Below are 22,697 nucleotides of genomic sequence, written 5' to 3' on the forward strand. Positions count from 1 at the left end.
AATAACAGTCAGCATAATTTTCATGTTATCAACTATTAAGAGTACAATTCACATTTTATTGAACAAACCTCCTAATGATAACAGGATTTTTTTTAAACATAAAAAACTTACAATGCACTGTTCCAAATTATTACACACAGTAAGTTTCAAAACACTTTATAGGTTGTAAAGAACTGAAAATTGTCATTTGTTGTGTTTGCAGCATATTTACTGAAATCAAAAGCTATTTCAATCAAACTTTTAACAACATTTTAACTTTTTTAAACATTTTAACAGGTCACGTTACATTTTAACATAGGACCCCTTATTTGATAGCAGCTTCACAAGTCTTGCATCCATTGAACTTATGTGTTTTTGGACAGTTTCTGCTTGAATTTGTTTGCAAGATGTCAGAATAGCCTGCCAGAGCTGCTGTTTGGATGTAAACTTCCTCCCACCCTCATAGATCTTTTGCTTGAGGATGCTCCAAAGGTTCTCAATAGGATTGAGGTCAGGGGAGGATGGAGGCCACACCATGACTTTCTTTCCTTTTATCCCCATAACAGCCATTGATGCAGAGGTATTATTTGCAGCATGAGATGGTGCATTGTCATGCATGAGATGATTTTATTACGGAAAGCATAGTTCTTCCTTCTGTACCAGGGAAGAAAGTGGTGAGTCATAAACTCCTCATACTTTGCAGAGGTCATCTTTACACCTTCGGGGCCCCTAAAGGGGCCGACCAGCTCTGTTCCCATGATTCCTGCCCAAAACATAACTCCACCACCGCCTTGCTGACATCGCAGCCTTATTGGAACAGGGTGGCCGTCCACCAACCATCCACTACTCTATCCATCTGGACCATCCAGGGTTGCACGGCACTCATCAGTGAACAGGACTGTTTGAAAATTAGTCTTCATGCATTTTTCTGCCCAATGCAGCCGTTTCTGCTTGTGACCATTGGTTAGTGGTGGCCGAATAGAAGGTTTATGCACAGTTGCAAGACTCCGGAGGACTCTACGCCTTGATGTCTGTGGGACTCCAGAGGCACCAGCAGCTTCAAATATCTGTTTGCTGCCATGTAATGGTAATTTAGCAGCTGCTCTCTTGATCCGATGCATGGATCTGGCAGAAATCTTCCTCAATGTGCCTTTATCTGCACGAACCCGTCTGTGCTCTGAATCAGCCACAAACCTCTTAATAGTGCGATGATCACGCTTAAGTTTTCGTGACATAGCTAATGTTTTCATACCTCGTCCAAGGCATTGAACTATTTCACTCTTTTTGGCAGCAGAGAGATCCTTTTTCTTCCCCATATTGCTTGAAAATGGTGCTCTGCTTAATAATGTGGAACACAATCCTTTAGTAGTTTTTCCTTAAATTGGGCTCACCGGCCAATCTAATTATCACAGGTGTCCGAGATTGTTTTCAGTGATCAAAAGAGCCCTGACACACAATGCCATCCATGAGTTAAACTGAAAAACAAAATATTTCATCTTTGTGACACTTAAATAGAATTTGCATAATAATTTGGAACACTGTGTATATCGGCCTCCTATTATTCCCACACAGCACTTATACTGGGAAAGAAAAGGAGAGCATTGTGAGCCAGATCAGGCTGTACTGCATTGTACTGTTCAGATTAGCTTCCTGAACTGAGGAGAGAGTAGAAGGATGACCTATTTAGTGTGTTGCTGCTTTTCCATTGTCCATTCACAGGCCCTAGACCAGGCTGTATTACATACTGCAGTGTAGTCTTGAGAGAGTTCCAGTACTTGGTTGTGTTGTCTGGCAGAACACCTGGATCACAGTACTGGCTCCAAAGAATTTGCGCTTTGTGCGTGTAGTTAGGCCTAGTTTCAGAGATATTTCAGAAGTGCCATAAATAATTCCTGATGTACACTGGACGTTTTGATAACACTGGTAATGTTAGCTGTGTAAAGTCACGTTAAAAACATGAGTTTTTCAGATTTTTTTAGCGTTTTTGCATTAACGTTTAGAGGCATTTTTCCGTGTTTGTTCGCGTTTTTTTTTCCACCCCCCCTCAAAAAAATTTTTTTTAGGTAAAAAAAAAGTCCAAAACCGCTGGTTTATCGTGTTTTACCGCGTTTTTCAGTGTTAGATCATTTTTACAGCTAAAAAACTCCTATAGAAACCACCTACTTTTGTTTTTTTTTTCCTGCCAAAAAAATGTCCCAGCCAAAAAACACTGATTACAGCCTATGTGTGCATGGACACATAGGATAACATGCTGCGGAGTTTATTGACTGTAGTAAAAACCATCAAACGCCAAAAACAGCTGCTGTAAAAACGTCAAATGTGCATGAGGGCTAAATCTCTGTTAAAACATTGCTATAGAAATCCTTGGTTGATACCCACACATGAGGTCTGTTATCTTCTCCTCCAACACAGGAAGCTGTAAAACCAATTTTGAATGGACCTGGTGCTGCTGATGCCAAACAAGTACTCTACTGGGGAGCAGAGAACATGCTTCGCCTTCTGTCCCCATTTATGCCTTACCTGTCAGAGGAGCTGTGGCAACGTCTTCCAGCTGCTGCTTCGCAAAATGCTCCCAGCGTCTGTGTTGCTGAGTATCCAACACCTAGACACACGGTAAGGGAGGATTTTTACTTGTGTCATGTTACACTCACACATTATTTAGCATGCAGGATCCTAACATGAGACAATATATATGACACTTGGCCAGCTTTAAAGGGCATAAATTACATACCTTAACCTCCTTGGCGGTATGATTCTTTCCGATTTTTTGTGCTGAAAGCGGTACCATTTTTTTGCATGGAAATATGTAGTTTTTTATTGTAGGCTGTAATTTTTAGGAATAACTCCCTGAAATCTATCCGAAAAAGAGTCTATTAAACATTCCGGATATGATAAAACTTGAAACACGAAATCATAAATTATAATTTAATAAATAATCGTAAAAAATAATAATATAATAATAATAAATTTAATTCAATAATATAATCAAACCAAAAACACTAAAATTTGAAATACAGAGGCAAATTCGCACATCGCTGAGCAAAGTCGCAAAATCGTTTTCAGTGTCTGATGACGAATTTCCCCACAAATCATTATCACTCAATTCTGCAAGTGGTTCTGATTTACTATCGCTGTTCTAAAACCGCTTTTGACGTAAAGGGACGCTTTTTGGCCGCCATGGACTTTTCTAAGTTTCCAGGCAGAAAGAACAGTCAAAATGCAGGCAGGGCACAGGACAAAGCAGTGGGGACAAAATGTATGTGAAATGCAGTGAAAAAGCAATGACAGCAAAAATGTCATTTTTAAAAAATTTCAAATTTCCCGCCGGTTCCACCGCCCGAACGTTCCGACGTCACAGGGACCGGAACACGGAAGCCAGATGCCGGCATCTGCCGAAGGAGATGAACGGGGACGCTGCAGGGGACCCATCGTGGGAGCGAAGGACAAGGTAAGTGCTGCAGGGACCCCCAGAGAACGCTGCATGGTAAGCCCGAGTGTAGCTCGGGGTTACCGTTCTTGGTATAGAAATTCTACCCCGAGCTACACTCGGGAATACCGCCAAGGAGGTTAATGTAATACCAAAAATCTCTAACACACAAGAAAACCTTACCAAACATAGGTTTGTGTTACATAGTTACATAGTTTGTCTGGCTGAAAAAAGACAAAAGTCCATCCAGTTCAACTATACATTTGCAAATACAGGTAAAGCCACACTGCCACATCAGGGCACCTTTACAGTGTGTGGTCCTTAACTCAAAATGATCTGAGCACAACCTGAGAGCAAGTTTGCCTGTATGCATCCCTTGCCCCTTATAGGTACAACCTATAACACACCAGAGGTACAACATCCACACCAAATACAACAATGGCAGTCTTTCAGATCAATTTAAATCTAGTGAAAAAGAAAAGTTGTCCAAGGTTAAAATACACAGTAAAGGATGCTTGATGATTGTGGAGTTACACTGACAACATATTAACCATTTCAATGTCAGGCACTTTCAGCTCCCTCCTGCCCAGGCCAATTTTCAGCTTTCATTGCTGTCGCACTGTACCTATACCAAAATGTTTATCTTTTTTTTTTTTTTTGAGACAGATAGTGCCTTCTTTTGGTCTTATTTAATCACCACTGGGTTTTTTATTTGTTGCTTAACAAATGGAAAAATATGTTTTTCCTAGTTTCTGTTTTAAAATTTTGTCAAATAAGTAATTTTTCTTCTTCACTGATGTGCACTGATGAGGCTGCACTGATGGGCACTGATAGGCGGCACTGATAATCTGCACTGATGGGGCTTTACTGATCATCTGGGCACTGATGATCAGTGTAAACTCTGTACTGACAGCCTAACTAGTTATAAGCTCTTCTTTCCTCACAAAGACACAATGTGTGAGTCTGTTTACATGAGATCCACTGTGATTGGCGCTTTACCACAATTTGTGACTAGCTGTGTCCAAAGTACACAGCGGTCACAGAGTGTGCCCGATGCACTGCCCCAGAGAGCGCATGGGAGGTGAGGTTCTGGGAGAACGTCCATGGATGCCCTCCCAGAACTGGAGGACCACACTGTAGCCTAGGTAACCCAAGGTTCACACCTAAGCGTTTTCCAGAAACGCAGTACAGTCCATTTAACATAATTTGCTATGGGACAAATTCACATCTGCGCGTTTTCACCCAGTGCATTTTTTGGAAAGGGTCAGGGACTTTATTTGAACACAAAAATTTGCATTTTTGGTTCTACAGGCTTCAATGGTAATGCTGCAGAAAAGCATGTAGTATGTTTTTGCCGTGTTTTTGATATGTTTTTTGCGTTTTAAATCTGCCTAACAACAAAAAAAATAAAAACGCAATGCAAAACGCAACACAAAACGCAGTGCAGAAACGACTCAAATGCAACCATAGGGTGAGCCTTAAAGAGGAACTGAACTTTGGAAGCAATGCCCAAAAAAAGCAGACAGATGGCAAAGGGCTAGTCACCAGTATTCCCTGTGGTCTCCCTGCAGCAGCTGATCTTTTCTCCATTACTAACTTAGCATGCCTGGTTCTCCAGGTTCTCCACTGTGTCTTGGTGTAGAGGCATCCATCTTGGCAGAGGAAGGGCTTTGCTTCATTGTGTAAGAACCCCCAGCAAGTAGAATAGTGAGCAGCACAGTAATGACATCACCAAATCTCATGACACTAACAGTCAGAGGCAGCACTGCTTTATTGGCTAACTCCACCTTTAGCAACATGTTACACTTGTATTTGGGCTCACGCAGTCACGTCTTTCATTTACAAGGATCTGTGAATTAAAGAACTACATGCCTCAACTGCCACCACAGCAGACGGAATTGTAGTGCTCAATGTAATTCAAATGCAGTAATCGTTGCACTTGTAGTCTATGGACACTTGCTCCAGCTTTCCAATTGAAAGCTTTCACAGAGGTACGGGCAGGAAGCTGGAGGAAGTGTCAGCAAGAGCCTAATATTGTACACATGATCCAGTGATCATGAACGCATGGCTTTGCAGGCTTTTGTGAAAAAAAAAAGACACTTTTTTTTTGCAAAAATATGTGCATTTATTAATTCATTTTTATAAAGGTGAACTTAGCCTTTAATCTCACACTCAGATATACAGCAATGAGGCTGTAGGAACACGAATACTTAGGCACACTTACATACCATGCAGCGCACTGTTATTTTTCAGGAGGAATTCAGGAAGGATTCATAAATCTTCTGCTTATTGACTATTAGAATTTCTAGACGTTCTCTGCAACATAGCAAATCTCCACTCTTTGATTTTAGGTCCTTTTTTTGCATGCATGGTCTTAAAGTTGAAGTCCGGTCAAAAGCTATCCAGTCTTAAATCTACTCCCAGCCCCATTCTATGCCTATTCTAACTACCCTGTAAAGGAAAGATGTGTATACTTACCTAATCTAAGGGTGCTCCGGTCCAGTCACATGATCGGCTCCCAGCACCAGCTGCAGAGTAGGATGGAGAGCAGATAACGGATGCCCCATAGTAAGTCTATGGGTAACATCACCGCCCAGACCCTACAGCCCTTGTAGACCATCTCTCCTCTTCATTGAAGCCAGCAGCTGGGGAGATCATGTGACCAGACTGGAGTGCCTTCACAATAGGTAAGTATTATTATACAGGATTTATATAATGCCAACAGTTTGTGCAGCGCTTTACAAAATGAAGGCAGACATTACAATTACAATACAATTTGGTACAAAAGGAAACAGAGGGCCCTGCTCTATAGAGGATACAATCTAGGAAGAGGTATAGAAGTCTTTCCTATACAGAGTAGTTAGTATAGGGCTTAGAATGGGGATGGAAGTAGATTTAGGCTTTCTTAGCTTTTGTCCGAACAGTATCTTTAATACAATAAAATATTGGAGCCGTTTTTCTTTTTTAATAAACATGCAGTTGCTGCAACATAAAAATAAGCATAACATGCACAATGTAAATTACTCACTGTAGACTATTTTTAAATGTCACCAATTTCAGTTTGCCAGCTGGCTTTATCACTCCTCACTAATGATGGAATTAAAGCTTCTAAAGTCATTAAATCATATCCCTGAGATTTATAAAAGCTCTGTGAGGTACTACAGACCAATAACTATCAGAAAAAGTGAAAGAATAGCTCTTATCTAGGTTCTAGCTACACTCCAAGTACAATGCAGGTGATACAGAACAGATTTTTGGAGTAAGTTTTATACTTGCAGGTCATACATTCCTGTACACATTTGCATTTTCATGTTTTATCTATTGAGAAGTCTAAATCTTACAATAGGCTGTTACATCCATACACCTGATTCTTCTCTGGAGGGTGTTTCCCAGTCTGAATCAGATGCTGGCCAAATGGGTAGTCTTGGTATTTTACTTGTGCTTGTTATTAGTGATTCTTTTTCCCCTAATTAGGGTCATTGGAACTACCCAGAGGAGGGGAAATGCTTTGATTTTGCTCTCTCAGTAATCAGGACAGTACGAAAATTGAGGAATGAATTCAGCCTGACCAAGGCAAGACCTGAAGGTGAGTGAGCATGGTCTGTGGTGTATTGTGATTGTTTCTTGAGAGCTATATTATTGGATTTCCTATCATAATTTCCATGTTTTCTCAATCCACTGATTGCTTCCACTGCTGCTGCTTTGTAGTATTCCTCCTCTCCTTCTCCTCCCCTTCTCTTTTTCTCCTCTTCTTCCTCCTCTTCTCATGCTCCTTTTCTTCTTCTTCTCCTCCTCCTCTTATTCTCATGCTCCTCCTCCTCTTCTTCTTCTCATCCTCATCTTCATCCTCCTCTTCTTCCTCCTCCTATGATTTTATTGTTTTCACAATCCTCTGACTGCTTCCCCTTCCCAATAATATTACAAGAGCCCAGCCCACACCTTCTCCTTCCTCCTCCTCATCCTCCTCTCCTCCTCCTCATCCTCCTCTCCTCCTCCTCATCCTCCTCTCCTCCTTCTCTTCTTCTCCATTTTTTTCTTCTTCTCCCTCTTCTTCCTTCTCCCTCCTTCCTTCTCCCTCCTTCTTCCTCATCCTTCTTCTGATGGAAAACATCATTCATCGAGTCTATGTAAATCCAAAGTCTAAATTTCCATATATGTTTGGCTTTATGCCTCACTGTAGACAGTTTTTCTAAGCAAATCATTTTTCTGCATCCTCCTTTATTAGTCTGTTAGGCTACAGACCTGATGGACAAACACAGATGCCACTTGAAGCAGTGCGCATGGCAGGCTAAGAATGCTGCTTTTAATGAGATTCATTGGAGTAGCATTGTCAGCATGCAACAGGAAAGACTGTTCCTGGCAGGATCTCCAGGTAAGAAACCTTGCAACAGATTCACAAAAAATGACTAGGTGGGACCACATTTAGCAAAACAATTTAAGTGATATTGATCCAAATCGAAAATTGCATATCTAAAAGACCCATCTAAGGGAAAACTTATAAATCCACTAGATATAGCCAATGCTTTTAGTAGATACTATGCAACACTATATAACATAAAAAACTCTCAAGAATTTACACCTCCTACTGATAACCAAATTAATACGTTTCTGGAATCACTCCAACTTCCTAAGATCTCCACAGAACAACTAGACTCCTTATCACAACCCTTCACCACCTCTGAAATTAATAAAATAATTCATGATCTCCCTTCTCACAAATCACCAGGACCTGACGGTTATACCAATGAATATTACAAAACCTTTGCTCCAACCCTTATCCAATATCTACATAAATTTGTTAATAAATTCACATCTGAAAATATCCCAAAAGAAACATTAGAAGCCCTTATTATCACACTGCCGAAACCAGGCAAACCTCTCACATCACCAGCCAACTTTAGACCTATATCACTTTTAAATACAGATACAAAAATGTATGCCGAACTACTAGCCAACCGACTTCAATCATTATTACCAAAACCAATTAATTCAGATCAGGTTGGATTTATCAACGGACGTCAAGCACCAGACGGCACACATAGATTCATAAATTTAGCTCAATGGGCAAATTACACACAAACACCATCTCTACTCATCTCATTAGATGCAGAAAAGGCGTTTGACAGAATCTACTGGCCATACCTACAACTGGTACTAAAAAAATTTGGAATAACAGGTTCGTTCAAGAAAGCAATTATGGCTTTATATACATGCTCTAGTGCTAGAGTATGGTCATCTGGTATATTCTCTGACCCATTCCAGATATCGAATGGTACAAGGCAAGGGTGTCCCTTATCACCTTTAATCTTTGCTTTATGCATAGAAACATTGGCAGAAGCAATACATACACAACCTGACATTGGAGGTGTCAAAATAGGTCACGAAACACATAAAATAGGACTGTACGCTGATGACATCATAATTGCTATGACCAACCCCATCATCTCAATAATAGCATTGCAAAAGGTTATCTTACAATTATTTATTATCCATGTACAAAGTAAATGAAGCCAAATCCTCCATGTTGCCGATGGCAATCCCACCTAAACTACATAAACAAATTTCATCAATCTCCCCCTTCTCATGGGCCACATCATCACAAATTACATACTTAGGAATAAAATTAACGTCTCCCCACTCGAACACATTTAAGATCAACTTTTCCAATCTACTCATTAAAATAACAGAACTATGTAAAGAGTTCTCCAACACTATTATTTCATGGGTTGGGCGAATTGCTATTGTAAAAATGTTTATCTTACCACACATTTTATATTTCTTTCGAGCCATCCCAATACCATTACTATCTTCATCCATACAAAAACTACAATCACTATTAAACACTTACATCTGGGAACACAAAAAGGCACGGGTCAACAAATTGACACTATACACTTCTCGATCAAATTTAGGTATGGGAGCCCCCAATCTACAATTATACCATAAAGCAATAGTGTTGGATCAGACAGAGCATTGGGGGACACCTCAAATAGACAAACGATGGGTACAGATAGAACAGTCCCTTATCCATAGTGACACTCAAGCCACATTGGGAGCTCTTACTCTCACCCATAGAGCCCTAAGATACTGCCTAGACACAATCAATGTGACTCTCCGCACCTGGGTGTCTATTCTACGAACCTCAAAGGGAAATCACCCTACAATTAATGGCTTCATTCCTCTACTCTCCATATGATCGATGACACCTGATCTAGAACTTAAATCCTGGTCAAAAGCAGGCCTTCAAAATCTTGCCCAACTATATGCCAATGGTACCCTACAAACATTTCAACAACTTTCTGAAACATACAAAATTATGCATAAGGACTTTTTCAAATATCTAAGAATTTGTCATGCATTACGCAACCTGGAATACCAAGAAGATTCTCTCCTCAGATCTTTGACCAACTTTTATGAAAGAATAGATTCTCACAAACGAGGTATCTCATTCATATATAATATCCTTCTTCAACATCGTCACCAAGGAAAATTACCAACGATGCATAAATGGGAACGAGACATTGGGAAACAATTCCAGATTCAACAATGGCAAACAGCAGGAAACTGGACTAGGAAAACTACCAGATGCATTAACCATTGGGAATCAGCTCAAAAGATATTACACAGATGGTACATAACAACACAACATTTGGCAGCACGTTCATCCAACCGCTACTCCTCATTATGCTGGAGGAACTGTAACCAACAAGGATCCTTGTACCATATATGGTGGGAATGTCCACAAATTACTCCATTCTAGTCAGAAATCTTCACATTTATAACATCAATTACAAACTCCTCTCCAATTCCTGATCCAGCCCTGGCACTTTTGGGAATAGGAATAGACTCCTGGCCACCACAGTCCAGAAATGTACTAATGCATATTTTGATAGCGGCACGTTTGAGTATTGCCAGGCTTTGGAAACAAACTACAACGCCATCCATTCACACAGTAACTGAAATCCTGAACAAAAACACAGCCTTCGAAGAAACCTTTGCTCAAATACACAACTCATCTGCTAAATTCCGGAAACATTGGGACTTATGGCTCAAAGATCATCGATGTACCGTTACATAAGAAACTACAAGATGTACCAATCAAACACCACTAGAGATACAGTTACTCCACTCTATTATTATCACCCTATTATCCAAAAAAAGGAAATATGTAATAATTTCAAATCTCATTCTTTATTCTACTTCTCTCTAATCTCTAATCTCCACTTCTCACAACCTTTCTTCTCTAAACTAATGACTTACTGAATATTTCAAACAAACAATGCATACTCATCAAAAAAAAAGAAATGTATTGATGACAGTAATGACTACAAAGTCACATTGTTTATAAGCTGAATTTTGTAAGATGTTGACTATGCTCATACTCTTTTATATATATCCTTTACAAATCTGTAATACATTATTGCGAAAATACTGTTAATTGTTGTAAACAATCAAATGACCAATAAAAAAACAATAGTTATAAAAAAAAAATGATTAGGCGGAACTTTACTTATAACAGCTTGATAAAAAAGAATGTTCTTTATCAAGGAACATACATTCCACATTAGTAATTATGTTAACAAAATCAGTGTGTGATGTAAATTGTCTCTGGCATTGTTCCGCTTTCTCCTTGCTGCCATTTTGCTGAAGCCCAGAGCCCCTGAGCATAAGTAAATCTTTAAGCCGTCAGCAGGTTGGCCTCTAGTGGCTCTGATTTTCAGCACAGTGCCAAAAATTGAGGGCAAGTGAGCATGTGTAGAGCAGGGTGTATTACTGAATTTTAAACTGTATAGGCACAAATTTATAATGTTTTACATAGCTATACCTGCAAAAGGGGCCAACCTGAAGTCATCTAGCATGACCTAATTTTCTGACTAAAGTTCCACTTTAAGAAAGCTGTGTATAGTGAGGCATGATGAAAAAAATGTCAAACATATTGAAAAATATGTCGGGTTTATGTGCTGTTTACATACCCTATATTTTTTTCTCGAAATGATTCTATACTAAATGTTAGTGGCATGCACTTCGGAAAGCAATGTGTAATATACTTGGCTTAGCAGTCATTTTTCTCATGTCTGTTTTTTTTTAATCAAAACAGTCCACATTTTCTGTTCGCGGGAAGAGGACCTGGCCTCTCTTCAGTCTTTCTGCTCCCCTCTACAGACGCTGTCGTTGTCAGGATCTCTTGATATTCAGCTGTCCAGTGATACATCTCAAGAGGGCGATGACAGAATTGGCTGGGCCATGGAGCAAGTAACAGATAACTGCTGCGTTTATATGAATCTTCAGGTTAGAAAAATCTGCCTCTAGTGAGATGATCAGAACACTGGTACAGATTTGTAAAAACTGTAATCAAAGTGGATCTCCACCCCTCCTTTGGCCCTCTGCATGAATAGGGTTTTTTTCCCCCCTTTATTTACGTTTTTTATGCCCCTCCTTTCATGTGCAGATGAATGACATACACTGTCCTACCTTTGCCTCCTGGGATATGCGCATCAATATCCCAGGGGGCAAAGCCTTTCATGCACTAAAAGAAGAAGGGGTGGGCCTAGTAGCAGCCAGCAGCCTATCAATAACATCATACAAAAACTTGGCAGTGTGGGACCAAGAAGAGAAGTGGATCTTAGCTGGACAGCAGTGGATCCGCTGGATCTGAAATGCATATATTTCCCCACCAGCTAAGTAGTGGTTTAAAAAAGAAACACGGTGGTGGGGGGTGGATTGGGTGAAAAAAATCCACTTTAATCAAAGTGTCCGTGTGACCCATGCACCTAATTTTCACAGTGGGTAGGCTGGGGTACCCAAGTAATGTGAGGATGGAAATGATATCCCGTGGACAGGTAGGCTCACACAGTAGACACAAATTTTAAAAAAAATTACATTTTACAATGTATTCTCTCTTCCTGCTAGAACTAGGGTGAGATCTCACCACTGTACATCTTTGACTGTTTTTGTCTTTTACTCACCAGGGATTTGTTGACCCGAAGTCAGAGGTCGGGAAGCTACAACCTAAGCTTGACAAGTTAGAACGTCAACTTCAGGGCAAGAAGCCACTTGAGGAGGAAGACAATGAGGTACCCAGCGGACGGTGTTTTATATATGTGTCTCATCCTCATGTGCAACATGTTATACTGTGTAGTTTGGGGGTCAGCAACCCGTAGATAGTGATCTGCCAGTAGATTGTGGCCAGGTGACTGGTAGATTGCAGTCTGGGCTTTCTGACCCGCCATTCCAGAACAACAAACAGAGTGCAATGCAGAGGGACTACTTGTGAAGTTGGAGCTGTAGTAGGGAGCAGGAGCCGCATAAGCTGATGCCTCCTCTGTAGTGCTGGCTCCTGTCCCATGTGGAGTGATACCAACTGTACTCCACCTCTTATCCTGCCAAGTGGTCTCCAGAGTGGTGCCAGAAGAAGAGGAGATGCTCAGGTCAGTGTGAATCAATACACTGGACATAAGAGTATAGGGCTGCTTTCACATTGCTGTGCTGCAGTTTACTCATACCCGCGTGTTGTGCAGTGTACCTGCAGCTTTCCTGCGGATTTGCTGCCCTTATTCATAGACTCCTATTTGTGAAAAACTTCTGAATGCAGGGGTTTTGGTGTGCTTTCACAAAGTGCGCCACACCTGCAGGATTTAATAGAAGTCAATGGCAAAGCACAGCTAACCCAGGGAAGTTACAGATGAGCTGCGCTGCACCTGTGGAGAAGGTAAACCGCAGCACATCAGTGTGAAAACACCCTTATAGGGGGCCCAGAACAATAGGGGTTCATTTACATTTGCAGTTTGGGGGAACCCCATAGTTAAAACTTGTTTGTACCATGTGCTTTGATGGCCAGCGGTGTACACATGTCACAGCCGCAGCAGGAGTTATATGCCCTGTCATGGTTGATGGATGTAGCACCTGCCAAGCATGACCTATTTAAGTGAATGAGGCCACTCTGCAAGTGCCCTACAAGCTTGTGCAGTACAGCAAACAAGGGGTTAAAGCAGGCAGTGTTGTGTTTCTATCTCATCACCTGCTTTAACCCCTTGGACCCCTGCAGAAACATGCAGTTGCAGGGCGCTTGTAGAGTGTCCTATTTACTTGAATGGGTAGCGATTGGCTGGCGGTAGCACCCACCAAAAGCAACAGGGGGGCTTAATTCCGGCTGCGGCATGTGTATACCTTTGGCTGCTGCCTCAGCAGCTAAAGGGGTTAGGGATTTGGGGGGGGGGGGAGGGCAGTAAAACTGCGATTAAACCACAGGATTTACCACCCCACCAACTTTATGTGTGAAGGGTGCCGCTGTCAGTGCAACTAAGGGCTCGTTCACAAGTGCAGCAGGTACTGCTGCTCCTCTAAAAAGCGACCCGAGTGTGTTTGACAGGTGGTGAGGAGGTGATATGTTGCCTCCTCACTACCTGATTTAAACCCATGATTACCATGCAATGCACACTTTTGTAACACATTAATACAGCAATTACACGTTTAACTGGTGTGAGGAGACGACACTGTGCCCAGTGATATTTGACTTCTCCCATGTTGTTCAGGTAGATGTCCACCTCTTTAAGGTTGCCTACCCCTGGTGTAATTGACTCACAAATCATATTTAGTGCTCACTAGAGGAATTATGCAAACACCTACTTCTACTAAAATCTCTTGGTTTTTCTCTGCAGGATAGCGCCATACATCGGAAAATCTCAAGACTTCAACAAACAATAAGGACTTTGCAGCAGATGTTAAAGAACTAAATCAGCCCAGACTGTGCCATACAGAATGAAAGAACTAAATCGGCCCTGGACTGTGCCGTACAGAATGAAAGAACTAAATCGGCCCTGGACTGTGCCGTACAGAATGAAAGAACTAAATCAGCCCTAGACTGTGCCGTACAGAATGAAAGAACTAAATGGGCCCTGGACTGTGCCGTACAGAATGAAAGAACTAAATCAGCCCTAGACTGTGCCGTACAGAATGAAAGAACTAAATCGGCCCTGGACTGTGCCGTACAGAATCAAAGAACTAAATCGGCCCTGGACTGTGCCGTACAGAATGAAAGAACTAAATCGGCCCTGGACTGTGCCGTACAGAATGAAAGAACTAAATCGGCCCAGGACTGTGCCGTACAGAATGAAAGAACTAAATGGGCCCTGGACTGTGCCGTACAGAATGAAAGAACTAAATCGGCCCTGGACTGTGCCGTACAGAATGAAAGAACTAAATCAGCCCTGGACTGTGCCGTACAGAATGAAAGAACTAAATCAGCCCTAGACTGTGCCGAACAGAATGAGATCATGAAGTCTCTGAATATAATGACAATGTGGACGGTGCACACTGCTCCTTGTGTTTTTGAGTGGAGCAAAGAAGGACTTGATTCTTCCCCCCATAAGGTCTTTCTTGTGACCCAGAAAGATCTCCATCACCCCAGTGTGACTGTGACAGGCAGTGGGCTCAGCTTAGATTCCAGGCTGCTTGCTCTCCAGCCTCAGATTTAGTTCCTATGGAACAAATTGTAGAATGTTGTGTCTCACTGAAATGTCTTCATTTTCATACATCAACCAACTAGATTATAACTTAATCAACAATCTACCACAAAATTGAATATGATCTCCTAAAGGTGGTAGTGAAAAGAGGCCCAGTCTATGCAGTAACACTTGTCTATAATTTGTGTATACATAGTTTATCAGTTGTTTGAGACCAAGATTCTCATGGTTCCTGTATGTATGATATAAATGGAAACAAGTATTTTTTTAGGTAAACCATAAAAAATTAATGAAAGAATTGCACTTTACAATGCAACAACAGGGCTATAGTATGCTGAAGTTTTGGACAGTGACAGAAAAGTTTATGGCGTAAGTCATTGAGTCTGGGATATGTGGTGATTGTGTGAGTCTATCCCTGACGTTATGTCGCCATAGAGTTTGGATTAGGTAAATTAAAAAAGAAGGGTGCTTTACAAATGTTCACACCATCTGTCACTTTCTTGGACAGTCACATCTGTCTTGATACGGTAATGACACTATGAGGATTAGAAAACGGAGTTGCCCCTGTGATTATAAATGCTGGGTTATGTTCCTCTCCTGACATTCATTTTAACCAAGAATGCCACTTAGATGGTAGTTAGTGTATGTAAAAACTCATTTGATTAGATTTTTTTATTCTATAAAGGACACTTTAAACCCTTTAAAGTGGAACTTCATTCACAAAGTAAAGTCCCGCTGGTTCACCCCCGCCCCCCAGCTTGAAACTGAGTTTTGGTGAAAGAGGGGGAGAGAATACTGATTCCTGGAGAGTACTGGCATCCCTTGCCCCCTCCCAGCCCACGTCACATGTCCCAGGAGACTTGAGGACCAATTACAAAAGTGCTACTTGAGCTCACACATGCATAGTTGGGAACCGGATGTATTTCCTCAGGAAGCTACAGCTGGATCCTTAATCCAACATGGTGGTGTCAGGATTCCGTATCCTTAAGAGAGAACCAGCTGCTGGAATACAGTTCTGGACCCTAGGCACTGGTAAGTGCCTGATTTTTGAAAGTCAGCAGCTGACTATTAAAAACACAAAACAAAGCTCCTTTTCAACTATTGGGTTATACTGCCACCTACAGGAGGATAGGACACTGGCAAACAAAAAACATTTAGGTCAGCCCAGTAACCCTTCCTACAAGCATGCCTCAGTTTTTGCATATGGTGTCACATTTGTGGCAATACCTCACATGTGTGGTGCAATCACCATTTACGTATCATTGCGGGACTTGCGTATGTGTTTGTATTTGGAAGGGGGAATTGTAACAAATTTTTAAAATTATTTTGTTATTCATTTTTTAAATTCATTGTTATTGCTATCACAAGGGATGAACAACATTCCTTGTAATAGCTTGGGCAGCGTCAGGTACTTTTTACTGAGAGGACTATTAGACTCTCCAAGACAGCGGATCAAACACAGATTGGTTTAATCAGATGCCTCCCTGGCCAGGTAAACGAAGAACCAAATACTGGAAGTGATGAAATCCTCTTCATTCCTTCAGCTTCATTCATCACAGAGGAAGAGGGGGGACTGGATGTTCCTCGCTCTTCTCTGTGGGCAGCCAGCCCACAATTTGTAGTGGTCCTTTTTTTTTTGTATTCATTCACTATGTGTTTTTGTTTGGAACAGTGAAGGCAAAGTAAAATATTGGTTGCAAGGAAATGGAGGCTTATTGTCATGCACCAAAATGCGTGCACTAAAATTTATGTTGCATGTGTTTTTCTTGCACTCCCATGGAAGTCTATGGAGCAAAAAAGGTACTATGCCGCACCGAAAAAAAAAGGCCTGCACCTTTTGCCAAGTCACACTGTGTCACCAAGCATAGGTGTGAACGGACACCATAGAAAAGAAAGGATTTCTCTTGCCATGCCTTTTCGACTGATGGCTGAAGTGTTTCAACTAGCACATATATGAATGAACCCTAAACCAATGGATAATGAAGAAGTGGTCAGGGTCAGGTTTCATTTTGTCCCAGTGAGCAGCTGAGGGAGGAATATATTGCATGACTCAAACTGTAGTAAATCCTGTTGTACAATTTACATACTACTCCTGTACAACATGGCCTTCTGTCCTTCATTGTGTTTATAAACATTATTTCGTTTTCATGTGACACTAGTCTTAGCTCCACCCCTCTGTTATTCTTCTGCTGACATTGGTTTACGCCTCTGGAAAGGAACCAGTGGTTCTCCATAGTAACCCTGCTCACTGCCTGGATTGACCTCATGGACCACCATAACTGGTCTCTAGGGATGCATCAATACCACTTTTTTAGTAACACGTACGAGTACCTATATATTTTATTCTAAGTACTCGCCGATACCTATTACCGGCAATTATGGAGATCAAGAGGAGCAGCAGGGAGAGGGGTCTCCATCATCTATGAATGTGCTGTGTAATATTATCATCTGGCTGAGACCAAGTGATTGAAAAAACACAGCACTCCCAACACTCAGCACTGCCAGCCCCACAGCTAGGAGGACCATGCTGTCATCCCACCTCCTCCTTCTCCAGTCCCATCTCTCGAATCCCATGCCCTCCTCCTCCAGTCCCATCTCCCGCATCCCACGTCCTCCTCCTCCAGTCACATCTGCCCCTGCCTACGTCGTTTTCCTGCAGTCTCACATCTTCCTGCTCCTTCAGTTTCATTTCCTCCATCCCTCATCCCCTTCCTCCTGCAGTCCATACAACATGCTTGAGTGCAAGAGTAAGTAACATAAAATATTATGTCTTGAGTGCAGAGCAAGAGAGTGGGGTGAGGGTGTAGGGAGAGAGAGACAAAGGAGTAAAAAAGAAAGGGGGGAAAGAGTGTGGGGGGAGAGGGGGGACAAAGAGAAACAGAGAATCCTCCTTTTTCTCCCTCTTGCCTCTATGACACTACAAATCCCAGCGTGGCAGACTCCCTTGCCTCAGCTCACACAGAACAAGGAAATGTCCACAAAAGGGGTCACTACAGCCTGTTAGCCATATATATATATGTGTGTGCGTGTGTGTGTATATACAGTCAGGTCCATAAATATTGGGACATCGACACAATTCTAACATTTTTGACTCTATACACCACCACAATGGATTTGAAATGAAACAAACAAGATGTGCTTTAACTGCAGACTGTCAGCTTTAATTTGAGGGTATTTACATCCAAATCAGGTGAACGGTGTAGGAATTACAACAGTTTGCATATGTGCCTCCCACTTGTTAATGGGACAGAATAATAATCATAAATCTAACTTTCACTTTTTAATAATTGGTTGCAAATCCTTTGCAGTCAATTACAGCCTGAAGTCTGGAACGCATAGACATCACCAGACGCTGGGTTTCATCCCTGGTGATGCTCTGCTAGGCCTCTACTGCAACTGTCTTCAGTTCCTGCTTGTTCTTGGGGCATTTTCCCTTCAGTTTTGTCTTCAGCAAGTGAAATGCATGCTCAATCGGATTCAGGTCAGGTGATTGACTTGGCCATTGCATAACATTCCACTTCTTTCCCTTAAAAAACTCTTTGGTTGCTTTTGCAGTATGCTTTGGGTCATTGTCCATCTGCACTGTGAAGCGGTGTCCAATGAGTTGTGAAGCATTTGGCTGAATATGAGCAGATAATATTGCCCGAAACACTTCAGAATTCATGCTGCTGCTTTTGTCAGCAGTCACATCATCAATAAATACAAGAGAACCAGTTCCATTGGCAGCCATACATGCCCACGCCATGACACTACCACCACTATGCTTCACTGATGAGGTGGTGTGCTTAGGATCATGAGCATTCCTTTCCTTCTCCATACTCTTCTCTTCCCATCACTCTGGTACAAGTTGATCTTGGTCTCATCTGTCCATAGGATGTTGTTCCAGAACTGTGAAGGCTTTTTTAGATGTCGTTTGGCAAACTCTAATTTGGCCTTTCTGTTTTTGAGGCTCACCAATGGTTTACATCTTGTGGTGAACCCTCTGTATTCACTCTGGTGAAGTCTTCTCTTGATTGTTGACTTTGACACACATACACCTACCTCCTGGAGAGTGTTCTTGATCTGGCCAACTGTTGTGAAGGGTGTTTTCTTCACCAGGGAAAGAATTCTTCGGTCATCCACCACAGTTGTTTTCCGTGGTCTTTCGGGTCTTTTGGTGTTGCTGAGCTCACCGGTGCGTTCCTTCTTTTTAAGAATGTTCCAAACAGTTGTTTTGGCCACGCCTAATGCTTTTGCTATCTCTCTGATGGGTTTGTTTTGTTTTTTCAGCCTAATGATGGCTTGCTTCACTGATAGTGACAGCTATTTGGATCTCATCTTGAGAGTTGACAGCAACAGATTCCAAATGCAAATAGCACACTTGAAATGAACTCTGGACCTTTTATCTGCTCATTGTAATTGGGATAATGAGGGAATAACACACACCTGGCCATGGAGCAGCTGAGAAGCCAACTGTCCCATTACTTTTGGTCCCTTAACAAGTGGGAGGCACATATGCAAACTGTTGTAATTCCTACACTGTTCACCTGATTTAGATGTTAATACCCTCAAATTAAAGCTGACAGTCTGCAGTTAAAGCACATCTTGTTCGTTTAATTTCAAATCCATTGTGGTGGTATATAGAGCCAAAAATGTTAGAATTGTGTTGATGTCCCAATATTTATGGACCGGACTGTGTATATATATATATATATATATATATATATATATATATATATATATATATATATATATATATATATATATATACACACACACACACACACACACACACACACACACACACACACTATATTGCCAAAAGTATTGGGACAGCTCTCCAAATCACTGGATTCAGGTGTTCCAATCACCTCCATGGCCACAGATGTAAAATATCAAGCACCTAGACATACATACAGATGGCCACGCAGCTGTTGAGTTTTATTTGGATACTGCTGACGACATCCCTCTAACACAAAAGCACTTTATTCTGGATCTACTGGATTTTTCTATGAGTCACAATTACTTTTGGTTCGACAATAAATACTATTTGCAAAGGACCGGAGTTGCCATGGGTGCGAAGTTCGCACCCAGCCTAGCTAATCTGTTTATGGCAAGATGGGAGGAAGACCTCATTTATTCTCGCGACTGGCCCCAACTAATTTTCTACCGCAGATACATAGACGACATTTTGCTTTTATGGGAGGGAGACGAGTTCACATTATTGAATTTTTTTACTACTTTAAATTTTAATGAATTAAACATCAAGTTATCCTTTCAGTACGATTATTTTACTATCAGTTTTTTAGATCTTACACTTTTTAACACCGGTAACACTATTTCCACAAAGAGTTATTTTAAACCAACGGATAGGAACAGTTTCATTCCTAAAGACAGCTGCCATTTACCGAGATGGCTAGCCAATATACCCAGAGGACAATTTTTACGTATACACAGGAACTGTACTAATCGTGAAGATTTTATCACACAATCTAACATTCTCAAGAATAGATTTATAGAGAAAGGATACAATGCCACCTCATTAGAAAGTGAAATTAATGAAATCGTTAATATGGATAGGAATGACCTTTTAACCATTAAACCAAAGGTCCAAGCAGAAAGAGTATGTCCTTTCATCACTAACTTCTCAACGCAATACAAAGATATTGCAAAAATTATCAAGAAAAATTGGACCATCCTCAAAAACGACCCAGTTTTAGGTAAGACATTACCGGATTTACCAGAAATCACCTATCGCAGAGCACCAACACTTAGGAACAAACTGGCACCCAATATAATTAACCCTCCCAAACAACCCAGTTTTTTCTTCAACCGCAGTGGCTTTTACCCCTGTAATAGATGCATGTTATGCGTTTATAATGGTATACACAAAAGTACTGTAAAATCATTTAGATCGAATACCACAGGTATAACGTTCGACATTGAAAACACCATCACATGCAACACTACACATGTAGTCTACCTCTTAGAGTGTTAAATAATAATAAAATATACTTGTGAGCTACTATAGTGGTATGTGCAAAATTTATTAATAACTAACAACTAAAAAATGATTTATAAATGACTAACACCTAAATTAATAATGGTGCCTCAACACAAATACACATACTCATAATGCTGTGTGATAATAAACTAATAAATAATTGATTGTGTCGCGCTCCACCTCCTGAAATACGATATTTGTAATATTTTAACCATGCATATCATGCACTACTGTGTTAGATAATGAATAATGTGAGTGTATATTATTCCATGATCATATAATATGAATAAATATAGATAAAAAATCTCTGTGGTCCAATTAATTATTAAACAATATTAATAAAAAATGAAATCAATTATGTGAAAAAACTCTAATAAATATAATAAAATTCCATATCAATAATGTTAAATAAAAACCACCATCTAAAGTGACATATATGTGCAAAACACAATGTGAATGTGCAAAATACAAAATGCATAAATAAATTAATACTAATGATTAATGATAAATAATGAATAATATAAAAATAAATATGAAATATAAAAAGTTGATATCAAATAATAAATAATGAATAATAAATAAAAACCTCAATCTAATCTTACTGTGCAAGTGATATTATATATTCACCTCACTTGTACAGCCCAAAGTTCTAAATGGAGCTATATATTTATTGTCCTTAGTTAGACACAATGTGAATGTCCCAATTTTAATCTTTATATATTGTAAACAATATATATATTGCTGTTGAGATGGGCTATAATATTACTCTCCTTCCACTAGGTGGCCTCCCAGATTCTTCTGAGCTGTAAGGGCTAGGTGGATGGATACGGATATCCTCCTCGTCCTGAGGGGATCAATCTCCTATCTCCTCTTCTCCCCTTTTGCTCCTCCAGTTCAGGCCATGTAAAAGAAGAATTCCCACATAGTGCTTTATCTTTCAAACAAGACTTTAATTTGTCTCCGGTAAAATGCGCACTTACATTTCTCAAAACAATACAGAGCGTGTTTCAGTGTGTGCCCATGCACAATAGCAGTACTCGCCGTTCTGCTGACTGGTGGCGTTGTGACGTCAGAGCCCCTCCCCTATGCGTTACTCCACAGTGTCACGTGGCTTCCTCAGGGGGATTCAATAGGACGCCATAACGCTGCTATCTTTATATAGGCCGTTCCAGCGCCATTTTCTCGAAGTCCGCATGGAAGCGGCCATCTCAATGGGGCCAGATATTACTTATACATATGCAATGTGTTCACAAATTAAGCACATTGCTTATATTATTTGCATAGGGTTTATTGAAGAACACCCTTACTTTACTCTGACTTAACACCATTAGTACTGTAACTGAGCTGGGCACCATTGAATACAATTTTTAAGTACACAAAGCCTCCATTAAAAAACAATAAAAATACTTATTAACCTTTAATTGACAGTGAAAATTTTTTAAAAAATATATTAAACTCAAATAAAATCTAAAAAATTAAAATAAAAATAAAAATGAAAAAAATAATAAATAAAAAATATAATAAAAGATAAATAATAAAATAGAATAAAACATAAAAAATAAAAAATAATAAAAAATAAATAAATAAATTGATTTCATTTTTTATTAATATTGTTTAATAATTAATTGGACCACAGAGATTTTTTATCTATATTTATTCATATTATATGATCATGGAATAATATACACTCACATTATTCATTATCTAACACAGTAGTGCATGATATGCATGGTTAAAATATTACAAATATCGTATTTCAGGAGGTGGAGCGCGACACAATCAATTATTTACTACCTCTTAGAGTGCTCCTGCGGGAAGCAATACGTAGGGAGAACAACTCGAAGGC

At 40.3% G+C, this 22,697-nt stretch overlaps 1 protein-coding gene across 2 annotated transcripts in view; it reads left to right on the top strand.

Annotated features, from left to right (window-relative positions):
• The window catches only part of VARS2 (valyl-tRNA synthetase 2, mitochondrial), a 79,210-nt gene extending 62,189 nt beyond the window's left edge, over positions 1-17,021 (top strand). For both annotated transcript variants that reach the window (XM_089679851.1, XM_089679852.1), the window contains 5 exons: positions 2,392-2,592; positions 6,881-6,992; positions 11,505-11,695; positions 12,376-12,480; positions 14,065-17,021. In XM_089679851.1, coding sequence (XP_089535977.1) covers positions 2,392-2,592; positions 6,881-6,992; positions 11,505-11,695; positions 12,376-12,480; positions 14,065-14,139 — 684 coding nt within the window. In that variant the 3' untranslated portion in view covers positions 14,140-17,021. The remainder of the gene's footprint in view (positions 1-2,391; positions 2,593-6,880; positions 6,993-11,504; positions 11,696-12,375; positions 12,481-14,064) is intronic.
• The last annotated feature ends 5,676 nt before the right edge of the window (positions 17,022-22,697 follow it).

Source organism: Staurois parvus, unplaced genomic scaffold, assembly GCF_062004578.1.
Source record: "Staurois parvus isolate SC_StPar_1 unplaced genomic scaffold, SC_StPar_1.0 ptg000232l, whole genome shotgun sequence".
Taxonomy (NCBI): domain Eukaryota; kingdom Metazoa; phylum Chordata; class Amphibia; order Anura; family Ranidae; genus Staurois; species Staurois parvus.